At 38.6% G+C, this 14,304-nt stretch overlaps 1 protein-coding gene across 1 annotated transcript; it reads right to left on the bottom strand.

Moving 5' to 3' along the window:
- Positions 1–3,915: 3,915 nt before the first annotated feature.
- On the bottom strand, positions 3,916–13,808 carry LOC145779516 (uncharacterized). The gene is made up of 6 exons (XM_082591124.1): positions 13,663–13,808; positions 11,813–11,972; positions 11,340–11,476; positions 9,906–10,025; positions 9,115–9,168; positions 3,916–6,348 (listed from the first exon to the last, which is right to left on the bottom strand). Exons 1-6 carry the CDS (start codon positions 13,760–13,762, stop codon positions 5,357–5,359), a joined length of 1,563 nt encoding a protein of 520 aa, XP_082447250.1. The 5' UTR covers positions 13,763–13,808; the 3' UTR covers positions 3,916–5,356.
- Positions 13,809–14,304: the final 496 nt, after the last annotated feature.

Here is a 14,304-nt window from a genome sequence, read left to right as displayed (position 1 = left end):
CCATCAGCATCTGAAAATCAATCAATCAATCAATGTTTTATTTGTCAGTAACAGGAACATAGGTACATAATAATAGACGAACCGCCCAGCAACGACTACGGTACATTTAAGTTTTCTTAGCAAACTTTCAATTGGAGTGGTGTGGTTATCCGAAATGCCATGGATACTTGGAATGGAACACAAATCAAATCAATTCTTCAACAATGAAATTTTTTGCCTACTGTTACAATTTGTTATCTTTTTTTACTATTATACAGAAGTAATAATCTCCTGAGTAAACGAATAGCTAAACTCATAAACCATGCAAAGCAAAAAAAATCTCAATTTTTTCTCAAAACATTAGTTTAAAGCTTCAATATTACTTGTACAGCAACAAGTTTCGGTCTTTACTCTTTCGGAACAACCGAAACGGCTTCTTCAGCCTACTTCCTTTCCTAGTTCCTACCAGTGTTGTGCGGATATTGAAATTTGATAATCCAATCCAATCCGAAATTTTTTAGAAATATCCGAATCCAATCCGGATCCAAAAATAATAGGAAAAGCAATATCCAATCCAGATCCGAATATCCGAAAACTAGGATTATAGCAGACATATGTTACACTAATATTTTTTTCTTACCCTACCATCCTTGTCTCAATTGCAGCATAACGATTGATTGATTGAATCTTTATCTTCGGACTGGGAAAGCTTTTTGCAGAGCTTAATCCTGGCAGTTTCGCATACTTGTAGAGGCTTTGAATCACTGACGCAGGCCCGGTCACCGAGATTGACAGAGTGAAGTTTCCGATTGTTGAAGGCTTGTTGCCGGGGAACTATTCCATCCATTAGATGCCGCTGAATGGAGAGCAGTCCTTAACGTGCGTTGCTCAAGCGCACACCCCGAGAGTCAAACCAGCGCCGCTTGATCTTGAAGCTTCTTCGTTCCAGAAGTGACGCGCTAACCAATTGAGCTATCGGGGCGGACGAATTGAGCTATCGGGGCGAGATGAATTCATACTGATATTAAAGTAGCACTCAGCCTACCAGTAATCAATCTAAAACACAACAATAAACGACAATAACAAAACAAAGAAAATAGCAGTGTAGTAAGCATGCACAGTTCCAGTTGCACAGTGCACACACTTATCAAAAGCATACTGTTTTTGAATATAATGATGCAAATGTCATTATAAGATCAGTGTATAATAACTTGTCACTAATCACATGCTCACTTCCATGAACAATACAGAAATGTAAGTCGTTCAGAAAACTATTCTTCCTCAGACCTAAACACAGAGTTGAGTACAAGTAAAGCATCAACAGTTGATAATGTGAATATAATCTAAAATGTCAAGTCAAAAGCATAATACAGTAGTATGCTGCACAGCAACAGGAGATCTACTATGGCAAACTTTTTAGCTTCTGCTGGGCACCGGCCAGCACTTTCTAGTACCGAGGTAGGCTACTTTCATCAACCTCTTAGCGTGGCGTACCTGCCTTTGCTTAGTTGCTGGTTTGCTTCTGCTGACTGCGACAGACTGCGACTGCGACTCTGCGAGTACCGTACATCGGTATCAGACTAGTGCTGCCAGATCTACGGAGGCTAGCTTCTCTGAAACGAAGATCAGCAACTACATGGAATTTATGTCATTCAATTTATTAAAACGTAACTAAACAAAGTTAAACAGATTCGGATAATCCAGCTCCGGATCCAGCTTGGGAAAAATTCAATCCAATCCAATCCGGATCCGAAAAATTTCTTCAAATCCGGCAGGATCAGACTCCAAAAATCCGGATCCTGAACAACACTGGTTCCTACACCGAATTCCCATGGTTCTTGTTCGTGTTGCCAGATCTTTTTTAAATTTTTAGCCCAATTTACTAAAAAATGAAGACAAGTTGGAAACAAACCCAAAGCAAAAGTAACATGAAAATGGAAAATTTGTGCAAAACAAAGTCATGAATGAAAACTTTTTCAAGCAAAAATGATATTTTTTCCATGAAATCCCGCTTGAAACGTTGTCTCCCTGTTAGTATAGGAACTTGTGCAAATTTTGCATTGTGCATGAGCTCTCGCATGTTTCAAACATACTGTACATGTACGGTAGCCTACTATATTCTTGTTACTGACAAATCAACTACTGATTGATTGATTGAAACAAATAAATCAACCAGACCACAGCCATAAACAGTACAAATTCAGTCTCAGTATCAAAGAATCAGACTCGCAAATAAAAATTGTCCAATCCCGCAACGGAAAGACCGAAAGGTTGTTACTTTTCCGCTTATTGACGTGTTTAAAGTTTGTCCATTTACTCGGTGCTCCTGAGTTCTCGAAGAGGAAGAGCGGTAGGCCTATACTCAACACCACACGCAGTAAATAGAATGATTGTTTATTGATTCATTTATTCATGCTTATATTTCTGACCATGACAGAAAAAATAACAGCACTTGCCATACCGTGACATAACACAGCAAGGGACTGCAAAATAGGTGAAGTAACAAAACGCGAACCTAAAAGTGTGCTTCAGAGAAAAATGATTTATTAAATACAAAGATAAAGCTTTGGTAGAGAGTTTGCAAATACAAAGATTTTGACAAAAATTTGAAATTTAAAAATTAAAGCAAAAGCAAAAAGGAAACCACAAAATTGGTGTCATAGGTAAATTTGTTAGACAATTGCTATATGTTGGTCGGCCGTAGCCTAGGCTATAGTGTTCTACTGTTCACTGTTCAGTTCGTTTTTATTTCTGACCATCACAACAACAAAAAGTAGTGCGTTATCAAGAGTGTTATTGATCAGCGTAGGGGACACAGCGATCGTGATATGTTCGGTTTAGCTCTTGAAGAAGAGCAAGGTAGGCAAGTGTGCCCCGTTAGCTCAGTGCTCAAACGCCCGACTCAAGGTCAAGCGGCGCTGGTTCGACTCTCGGGTTGTGCGCTTGAACAACGCATTTCAGTTCTGCTCTCCATTCTGCGGCACCGAGCCAGTGGTTCAAGTATGTTAAAATGCCAAGACTAACCTATCAAAGAGGCTTTGTCAGTCCGAAAATAAATGTTCAAAACCAACTAACTTTCTGACACTTCACGGCAACTATAGAACGCTGGCAAGATTTTCGAGCTTATAAAAAGCATAATTATTATTATTATCATTAAACAAAGAAATTTACTAAATTGTATCTGCTGAGGACATGTGAATTCATTTCTTCATTGCATTGAGTAGGTGTGAGAGTGAGACTAAAACTTATTTGGTTGAGTTGCCAGTTACAGGCTATTTTGAGTCCATGGTGACGCTGCTTTGACAAAAAATTGTTCGAATTTACAAATGTAGCATGCCAGACCTCAGATATGTGTTCAAGCTTGTTATCGAACATGGATCAAAGTCCAAAGCAGTTTGCATACTTGCCTACAAGCTTTAAATTAGGCTAGTGACACATCCAGGCTCATCGTCACACACACACAGACACCGAGATAAGTTGAAAAAGTAAAGTTTTGTTTGTGGAGGATTATCTGTGAACTATTCTGTTCACTAGATGACGCTAAAGGATGGATATTTATCTTTGAAGTGCATTGCTCATTGTCGAGTTCAAAGAGAGTTGTTCGATCTTGCTAATTCTTCGTTTACAGCGTTGGGCGTTTATCCCACTGAGCTAGCTATAGGCTAGTGGCAGACATGGTGTCACTTTTTAGGCTGCACTCATTTTAAACTACACTTCTTCCTGTCTCATGCAGATTACTATTATATCAGTCGTATTTGGGGTCATTTATGGCAGTGGTGGATCTAGGGCAACCACAGCCGTAAAATAAAGAAAAAATATTTTATTCACGGTGTATTTGCAAAGTCGAATTAATGTAGATGTAACTTACACATCATTGTGTTTTATTGAAATCGCCTCCCCCTCCACAACTACTTATTGGATCGGCTTCTGTATCATGGAAGTGTTCGTGGCGATTTTTTCCATGAGGTCTTGCATCTAGACTGCACGGCGCACGCGAACCTATTAAAATGGCTGTAGGCTCAAGTAAATTCGAATTTGTTCAGTAGGTGAAAGGTACTTCAGATGTATCTCTTTGAAATCGCAGCCTAGTTTTGTAAAATTAAAGTGTGAACACAATCTCAAATCACTTCAAAACACCTTCTGATTTCTACCACAAGTGCCAAATCTAATAGTTCAATGTTTGTATGGCAATTGGTGACAGTGTTACAAAACAACCCAAAATCATTCAAAATAACAAAGTAGGCCTAGCAAAGATCTTCGTAAGTCGGCTATCTTTATAGGCCTATTTTTTGTCTTATCCAGGGTTTAGTAGTTGAAAATTTAGGTTGGTTGATTTGGTTTTAAATCTTTATTCTCTGACTACAAAGCTTTGATTATTTCTAGAAGCTTCGCATACTTGTAGAGGTTTTTGTATTTAGATCAAGTGGACGGGAATGCGAAGAAGTAAAACAAACACCTTGGTGTGCTTTTCTGTTATTAGTTGAAGCCCTAACCCTCTCTGGGTGGTATGAGATGCTGACACAAACGCCTCGTATTCTTTTTCTGCAGTGCATATTTTTTATTGGTTTTATTTTTATTAAACCTTAAAATTTTATTAACAATTGCCTACAGCTTCTCAACGGCGTTGTCCCTCACCTAAAGTTGTTGAGATTTGCACAAAAAATCCACTAGAGCTGACAGTTTTTAATTTCACCACTAATTTATGATTAAAATTTTGTTAATGTCCCCGCCATTGATCACCAAAAGATCTTCAGACAAATTGACATTAAACAATATCCTGTTCCAAACTGACATGTTTTTGTGAACCGTCGGTCACGTGACATCCGCAACAAAGTTGTATTTCATCATAATTTAATAAGATTTCATATCGACATCTAAGATGATAAGCAAGAAAGTTAGTTGAGGGTACAGCAGCACTCTTTGAGGGCTATAAGCCTATCAGTCCCTTGCTGACACAATATCTATATCAGTAACTAGTAATATATCAGTAACTAGTGATATATCAGTAACCAGTAATATATCAGTAACTAGTAATATATCAGTAACTAGTAATATATCAGTAACTACAGTAATATATCAGTCCCCTATATCAGTAACTACAAATTCAATTTGATTTATACTAGACAGCAATAATGCTAGCAATGTGGCAATGCGACTAAATATCATCAGTAGTCAAACTGGAGGTTATGGTCACGGAAAAGCGAAGCCAAAGGGCTTCAGCGGCAATATTTTGATGCAACATAAAAATTTAGTTTGCCAAAGGAATGGTTTGTCATCTCTCGCCGAGAGCCAAGTTAACTACTTTCTTGATCATAATCATCATAGTATTTAATTAAAGTCAAGATTTCCGATTCTTCTCTAAAATATAATTACGATTCTACATATAACATGTTAACCAAATAACGTTTAAACCTAATGCCAGCCCTAAATTAAAAGTGCGAACTGGCAGTAACGAAACGCTACTATTTGGTTTGTCAGTAGAACTAATTTTCCCTTGTAACCCAGAATTGGGAGCAGCCAACTTGGCGGAACTTTGAAGCCTCGTGGGTTTCAGGCCTTTCTCTAATTTTTCATGTATTTCGTTACTACCATTGGTAAATTGGGTGTGTAAAGATTTTCTGACAGTGTCTTCTATTTCGTTAGGTTCTACATCGAATTTCGGTTCTTTAAGCGTAGTTTTTATGTGAGACTTTGCATGGTCATGGTTATGGATTCGATTTTTGGAGTGCTGTTTTGGTTCTGAAATTTCGATTTTGGTTTCACTACGGTTGGAAGCCGTTGATAGAGTGGGCACAACTTTGAAACTGTCATTGGAAGACTTATCCTCCTTTGGCAGAAATGTGTCTTCTATTTCGTTAGATTCTACATCGAATTTCGGTTCTTCAAGCGTAGTTTTTACATGAAACTTTGCATGGTCATGGATTCGATTTTCGGAGTGTTGTTTTGGTTCTAAAACTTGGATTTTGGTTTCACTGCGGTTGGAAGCCGTTGAGAGAGTAGGCACGACTTTGAAACTGCCATTGGAAGACTTATCCTCCTTTGACAGAAATGTGTCTTCTATTTCGTTAGGAATAGGTTCTAAATCGAATTTCGGTTCTTCAAGTGTAGTTTTTATGTGAGACTTTGCATGGTCATGGTTATGGATTCGATTTTTGATGTACTGTATTTTGGTTTCACTGCGATTGGAAGCCGTTGATAGAGTAGGTACAACTTTGAAACTGTCATTGATAAACTTATCCTCCTTTGGCAGAATAATATGCGGAACAATAATTTCCTTTTCAAATTCGCTTTGCGGAGTGGTTTCCATGTACGCTTTGTTTTCGGCAGTTGCTTCTGCTTCATACTTGGTCGTTAAAGGCGTCGTGTGGTCTGAAAAAAGCAAAAAAAAAATGACGATAAAAAAATTAATGATTACCACATTACAGCATCCATATTGCTGGCATGGCACAAAGATGATTCGCTGAAACAAAACATTTTTGTAGCAACTAATAACTTTAATGATTAGCGATAAAATTCGACAACAGAAGGGCTTTGTATCCTTGATTTAATGAACTGTAGGCTTTGTCAATATTTAGTGGTAATGTGCAACATCATAAAACTAATGCATCCCTAGAATTAAACAAACAACTTGCAATAACAACTGATAGCATGTGAAATTAAATGCAGTAGCTTATGTCTCGTTAAATATTGCGTTGAAATGTAAAGCTTATCACGTGCATACTGAGCCATTTAAGCATCACCGCCATAGCAATGTAGAGTAAATCTCAATACAAATTGTAATTTCGTCTACCACCTGTGATCTTAACATTTTTCTAGGGCATAGCGATTGTCTTAGTTAAAAACAAGAAGATAATATGATGTATATTTACGTAAATACACCGTTTCATGAGCATCATATCCATGAAAATCTACTCTTCAAATAAGCATAATTGATTTTATTATGCACTGCTTCCAATATTGTCTTGAGCACAAATCGAAAGCTTTTATTTTCAGTTATCACCATCACAACGAAAGCATCAAATTCCATAATAGCCTGCAGCAGAGTTAAAATTTAACTTTCACTGACCCACTGCACCAGTGAAATCTATGGGGGTTTTCCTCATCTTTGCCACATTTCAGTCGGCAATTTGGTCTGACAACTCTTTTTTAAAACCCTGGTTGGGATTGGCAGCAGGATAAACCTCATAAATGATGAACACGGAGTTTTTATCACTAAAAGTGCGTTGTCGGATCAGTGGAAGTTGGAACCCTCCAAAGTGGAAGACCAGCCATGGCACATCTTGCAGACATATCTCAATCATCAATTTTGACTTAATGTTGGCGTAAAGCCCAACAAAAGTTAATCAGCATGGAACGTCTAACAGCTCAGATGGTTAGCGCGTGACTTCGTGAACGAAGAAGCTTCAAGATCAAGCGGCGCTGGTTCGACTCTCGGGGTGTGCGCTTGAGCAACGCACGTTAAGGACTGCTCTCCATTCAGCGGCATTTAATGGATGGAACAATTCACAGACAACAAGACTTCAACAATCAGAAACTTCATTCTGTCAATCTCGGTGACCGGGCTTGCGTCAGTGGTTTAAAGCCTCTACAAGTATGCGAAACTACCAGGATAAAGTTCTGCAAGAAGCTTTCCTAGTCCGAGGATAAAGATTTAATCAAACAACAGAAAAGAAAATTCTATTGTTTTAGTAAGAGTGGTGACAGTTGTTTGATTCGTCTGACAAAAACAATAGACCAAGTAAAACGGGGGCTGTGATCTACCCCAAGGTTTCCCAAACCATGGGTTGTGATGAATAGATTGTAAAAATGGAAGTTATTGCCAAGTGTAAAGTAGCTGTTGCAAGTAGTAATGTGTATTTATTTTGCTGGAATAGGCGAACCATTTGCTGTTTAGAATTTGATTTCTTTATTTGCTAGAATTTGTGAACCATTTGTCAGTCTAAGAATTTTCGTCTGTCATCTCACAAGTAGAACTATTCGACCATTTATTTGATCGTTTAACGTTTGATATCCCAATAAACTATGTCATCAATCTTTCTATAGTCTCTTTACGCGTAAAAACTAGAAAGAATTGTGACACCTACCAAGGGTCGCTTTGAAAATCATTTTCTGAGATGGGGTCGCATAATAAAAAGACAGCGCAGGTCGTATCTAACCTACTTTCATGGCACGTTTATGCCAACTTCAACACCTGTCAACGTACAAACATTTATCTCTGTCTTTGTCCAGACAGCAAATCAGTCGTGGTTTACATTGATTGAACGATTTACTATCTGGCATCTTATCACGTTTGTTGCTAGCCTATGTAGCTTGAGCCATTCAAATACTGGAAGCGGAATAGTTTGTTCTTATTGAGCCGGCAAACAATGTAAAGAGCTGATTTGCTGGCTTGGATTTCATGGGACGGCAAACAATGAATCACGATTGATTTTTGATTACGCAAAATTTCGCGGAACCTGTCGCTGCTTGCAACGATTACAAATTTATTGTCGGTCGTATTAAAATGAACAACAGCAACAGGCAACAATAAAAGCTGATCGGATGAATTGTAGTAACCCCTAAAGTAAAGAGAACAACGATTGCTTTGCTGTCTAGTAGGATATACTTTGAAAAATCATGTGTCGAGTAATGCAAAAAGTGTCGCACTGTTTTTTTCGGAATGGCCCGTTTCGGTGATTCCGATTCGGTTAGTCCGATTCGGTGAGTCCGATTCGGTGAGTCCGATTCCTTAACGGGGGATTTTTTCAAATTTTTTTTTTAATTATTGGGTACCGTAGCCTAATTATCATTGCCGTTTTAGGGTTAGGGGTTAGGAGTTAGGGTTAGAGGTAAGGAAATCACCGAATCGAACTCACCGAATAGTAGCAGACCCGTGTTTTCGCCACTAAAAGTTAAAAACCACTAAGACAAAAGGAACCGACAAACGTGGGAAGTGAGAGTGTGGTAAAATTGTAGCCAGCATAGTTTCGTTTGTCTTGTAAACCAATCTTCAATTTCTGCGATTAAAAGCGAAACAATGCAGGAGTAATGAAGTAATTCAACCCATTCTTTCGGGTCCATTACTGTCACAAATTTGTGAACATGTAACAGAAATATATTCCACAGAAATATATTACTGACTTAGCGCATACTTACAGCGATTTTCGTACTCCGTTAAGTTAAGGTCGTCGTAATTGGAATTTTCAGTACCTAAAGAAGACGAGATTAAAGCAAACGGATGACAGCGAAACTTAAGTGCCATATGATGTTCAAATGCAAATAACAACTGTAACACGTAGACTGCTTACACATGCTAAGAATCATGTTTTACATTCAGACATTTAATTGGCAATGATTTTCTTGTCTAAAACAAAGCAGCCAAGGAAAACCAGTAAATCATAGCTCCAATGACAGATTGTCCGTTCATAATTTCTAGTTTTCCTATGCAACTAAATAATAATAATAATAATTATTTCCCAGATGACAAAATCTGTCATTTTCACATTGCTTTAACGTCTGCAGATGTTGAAGCAATGTGAAAATGACATCTATTGGTGTCTGGAAATCCGTTCATGAAAGGTACGACGAATATAACTCGTGTAAACTTAGCTTTGCAATGTGCTACAGAATGTGCTACAGAATGTGCTAAGAGATAAGTGATTGCAACTGACAAAAACTGAAATTTCCCTTTTGATACACAACAAAAGCCGCAAATTTTCAATGATAAAGCACGTGCCGAATTAAAAAGCAACCAAAACGTGCTGTAATATTTATCCGCAATCAATTCATTACACAAACTCTAATCTTTTCAGGAAGTCATCGTAGATCAGTAGTTACACACTGTAGCCCTACATCCATTAATTGGAGCTTCATAGCTAGTAGTAAAAGCATAAATAAACGTAATAGTGACATTAATTATTGGTAACACAGTAGCCTGCCATACTCACAATACTTCTCAGTGTTTATCCCCATAAGTTGAGGGTGGTAAGTAGAACTGGCCACATGGAAACAGTAGGCGGCTTCTTTGTCGCAATTGCACAACTTGTCTTGATAGGGTGAGTTCTTATCTATACAATCAACGCCATACATAACAATGTAATAAATTAAGACCACACTTTCACTTGAAATGATTCACTTCAATAGATTTGCGTCACTAAGGTTCAATATATATGCTCCAGTAGTCCAGTCTATACAATATATACAATTGCCTCCCAAAAATATTTTAGATAAAAGTTTTACACTCTGCTACAGCATCATTTGACAAAGTTTTACTATTGATTTAGGCTGAAAGTACTCTCCGAAAGCGCAATTTTAAGGCATTCTTTTCAAAATTTTATAAGGGAGGGCCCTCCAGACTCCTCTTTGGGTCCTTCGCTTTCCGTGAATCGTTGACAGGCTTACTCACATCTGCAAAAAATACTTTGTTGCCCTTCCCCAACATTTTTATGCTAGTTGTGTCCCTGGCTCCAGTGAGGGGCGTGATGACTCTCTTGGAATATTTTAATGGCATTGATGAACACATTAAAAGTTAACCAGTGCAAACTGATAAGCTCTAAGTTTTCAACGTCGACTTATATACAGTAGTACAAAGCTAGTGGTTAGGCAATAGTTTTTATTGTGCGTGTGGTTGAAGTCGCTTGCTTGTATTTTACAACTATACGTGCTACGCACTGTACAATCTGTATGCACGTTCCCTCTTCCAGTTTTCCAGGTAAGATTGTTGGAGACGCTGGGTACCAAAGGTGGATTTTCAACTACATGCTAATCTTCTTCATCGTGTGTCACACGGCCGTAGCCCAGAGCATCACGCAGGCTCTTGCTCTATCGTTGAACTCGGCCAAATCCTGTGCAGAGCACCTTGCTTTTAGGTCAGGGCATTCGAGTAGATGTTGCATCGTTTGCTCCTGTCCGCATTTGCAACTTGTGCTCCCCATGGAATACCCCCAGTGTCTCATCAAGGTTTTACACCTGCCAATACCAGTTCTTAAGCGGTTGAGGCATCGCCAATACTTCCACGGTTCACATTTTCCGGGAGGAAGGCTCTCCATGGGTGTGAGCTCCATATTGGCCAATGTCGGTCCGACTGCCAGTCCCTCCTGCCATAGTTGAACCCGCACATTGGCGGCGACATCGTCTTGACCTAATGGGACAACTGAAGCAAGGAAAGTTTTTCTGGACTTCAGACGTCTACATGCTAATACAAATCAGCACCTTTTTAACTGGTAGCTTGATAAGTCTATTATCAAGCACTCAATCTTCTTCGTCACCACTTAACCCAGATAAAAAAGAGAATGCGTTGCAAGTTAATGCAAGCAATTTAGAGACGACAAACAAGGTTTTTAATAATATTAAACTCAAGCACCAACACACCACCAACTTACCGCAAATAACTTCTCCCTCGCGGCATTCACTGTTATAAGATGGAAAGATATTTCCAGCAAATGATATAACGCTTTCCCATATGGTTTTTTCCACATTTCCAGCTTCTGAGTAGCACTGATCGTGTCTCTGGCAGCACCTAAATTAAGTCAAATTTCTTGAATTATTGGTTGCAAAAAATCTTCCAATAGAGCAGCGCAGCTGATTACGCGGCTTTCAGTTGCTTCTGCTGTTGTCAAACCCTTCACTGGCAAGGGTTGACCATAATTCTGAATTACCAGGGCTGTTTAGTGTTTGCTATAAGTATCACAGTGCTCATTTTTGCAAAGTGTAAAACACAGATTACGTCGTTATCAACACAATGACTACAACCTACAGAGAGCAAATCAACCGTTTTTTACATTGATTTAACATCTACAGACGTGGAATCAATGTAAAAAACGGTTGATTCGCTGTCAGGGAAATGTTTAGTTACTTGTCTGTTTCGTCAATTGGCTGCCCAAAGCCGGAAAAGCCACAGAAGCAGCCATAGGTTCCATATGTACCGAGTATCACGATATCAGGCTGGTGACAAGCAATAGCTCGATGGAAATTGACAGCGTTGCGTCGAAAACGTTTGGTCAGGTAGCTTCCCACTGAAACATAGTTGTCGCAAACGTTAATTCATAATGTTGTTGGGAAAAGAGTAACAGACAAACCAACTCCCAAAGGAGAAAGCCAACATTCGAAGTCTGCATGACACGTCAGACTCAAGATCAAATGGCGCTGGTTCGGCTCTCGGGGTGTGCGCTTGAGTAACGCATTTCAGAACTGCTCGCCATTTCAAGAGCTATTGAAAAAAACTTCACTTTGTCAATTTCGGTTATCGGCCCTGCGTCAAAAGCCTTTACAAGTATGCGAAACTACCAGGAATAACCCAGCAAAGGCTTTGTCAGTCCGAGAATAAAGATTCAAAAACCAAACCAAACCTTTGCTTAAGCCCACTAGTTGGAACAACTGATCGTTTTTGATGGAAAAAAGAAAAATGGTGCCAGTCTGGCTTCAACTACTCTTGAACAATGGCCACAAGCCAAATTTCATATCAGTAAAGCAAAATTCATATCTTCATTTCATATCAAATCCTTTCTTGTAAAGAAATGCTTTTATTTTAAACCGCTTTCGATAAAGCAAAATTTCATTTTATTATGACAAAACGCCAAATTCCAAAAACTTTTTCATGGTCTCATCACAAGGTCAACCAGCCATCCGACAGTGCTACATCATCACACAGACAATATTTACCTGTGCGCATTAACGTCACTATCTAAAGCCGGGTATACAAGCACTCAGCCATTGTTCATCGCGTGAGAAAATTACCACTGACGGCCATTTCAGCCAATTGAAAAGCGTGCGCAGAGATGCGTGACGTTCATAGTAAGCGCTATGCTTGATCATGTATTATCCCTCTGGGCATTTTTTAATGCTAACCGCCAAAACGTCTTCTTTAGCCAACGCTCTGAGTGAAACGTGGAAGACAGCACTCAGTAGTCACAACCGCACAATCTAACATAGGCGTGGCCTTTAACTTATTTTCAATGCATTGTCACATCGGTAGTGTATTATGATCGTTAATATCTCTCGTTATAATATCATATGTTTGCAAAATGGTTGATTCGTCCATAGTTCTAGCATGTTTAAAGCACAATGAACCGCTGCCAAGATTAAAAGAGGCGTAAGATGGGTTTTCGTTGCCTGGTACGAAAGCAAAATAACGCCCTATTTTTCGGTGAAAAAAGTGACGGACTGTATAAATCGTTATCTTCGGACTGAAAAAGTGCTTCTTCGGACTGAATATGAAAAAGTACTTCGAATACTTGCAGAGACCTTGAATCACTGAAGCAGGTATATTATCAAGACTGACTAGAAGTAGAGGATGGCGCTGAACGAAGAGCTGCTTTCGCAGAGTTTTCAACGTCAACAGACGTTGAATCAGTGAAAAAAACGGTTGCTTTGCTCTCTGGATTCAAGCATAGATCAATGCACCGAGAGCAAAGTCATCGTTCTTGAAGCAATAAATTTTTTTTTTACGTTTTTGACAAAACTCAAAATATCAAAAATGCAATGCAAAATTTCATAAACATGACATTGTTAATTTTTTTTAGATTATTCGCTCAAAATTAGTTGCGCGTTTCAAATTCCCAATTAGTGTGAGTCGCCTTTTGTACCCCGTTTATCAGGTCGTGGTCCCCCTGTCTCGGCCTAGAGCACAACTTTAATTTCAGTAAGAAAATGTAGGTCTTCTACTACGTTATAAAAATACAGCAATGAAGTCGCTAATTCACTTACTTTCTGAAAGGTAGTTTATGGGCTTTGGCAACCCTTCCACAAGCAAAGAAGATGTCATAAGAATCATGCATGTAACCAGGTAAAAACGTTTTCGAAACATATCTGCTGTCAAAACTGCACCCTATCAAAAACTGCGACAAAAACCACCTCCTGCAATTAAATTAGTTAAGAATTACAGAATTTCAAAGTAGTATTTCATCTGCTTCCCAAAGGAAGATAAATGTTTAAGCTTTCATTATGTAGACTGCATTCTGCATTCTTGTTGGATAAAAATTAATGTAGATACTTTATCCAGTTCAATTAAACAGACAATCTAATCCTGAATCAAATACCATAGTTAACTAAATTGTATGTTTAAACTTCGACTCCTGCACAGTAGCTAAAATGGAAATATGTTTTTATCGGGGATGAAAAGAAAGCATATAGTAGACCTGTGTCATTTTTCTTCCCCTGCCGCAACTGAAAATTGCTTTTCATTTTTGACACTCATTCTTCACTTCTCTCATATTTTTTGCTGAATCAACAGTTAAACTGCAAGAGCGACTACTCCGAGTAGTCGATTTCAAAACGCCACATCACAACTAGTCTTGGAGGTTACTATCGGTCGTTAAACCTCGAGTGAGAGACCTCCGTTCATTCAAA

The sequence above is a fragment of the Aplidium turbinatum genome, chromosome 11 (assembly GCF_918807975.1).
Source record: "Aplidium turbinatum chromosome 11, kaAplTurb1.1, whole genome shotgun sequence".
In the NCBI taxonomy this organism is placed as follows: Eukaryota; Metazoa; Chordata; class Ascidiacea; order Aplousobranchia; family Polyclinidae; genus Aplidium; species Aplidium turbinatum.
This window is presented reverse-complemented; position numbering and strand designations above follow the sequence as displayed.

Excerpts from the sequence above, each read along its gene's own strand:
- LOC145779516 (XM_082591124.1), bottom strand. The coding sequence starts at position 13,762 with ATGTTTCGAAAACGTTTTTACCTGGTTACATGCATGATTCTTATGACA. Across the intron at positions 10,026-11,339 it reads CGAGGGAGAAGTTATTTGCG|ATAAGAACTCACCCTATCAA; the intron begins GTAAGTTGGTGG and ends TTGATTGTATAG. Across the intron at positions 6,349-9,114 it reads AACGGAGTACGAAAATCGCT|ACCACACGACGCCTTTAACG; the intron begins GTAAGTATGCGC and ends TGCTTTTTTCAG.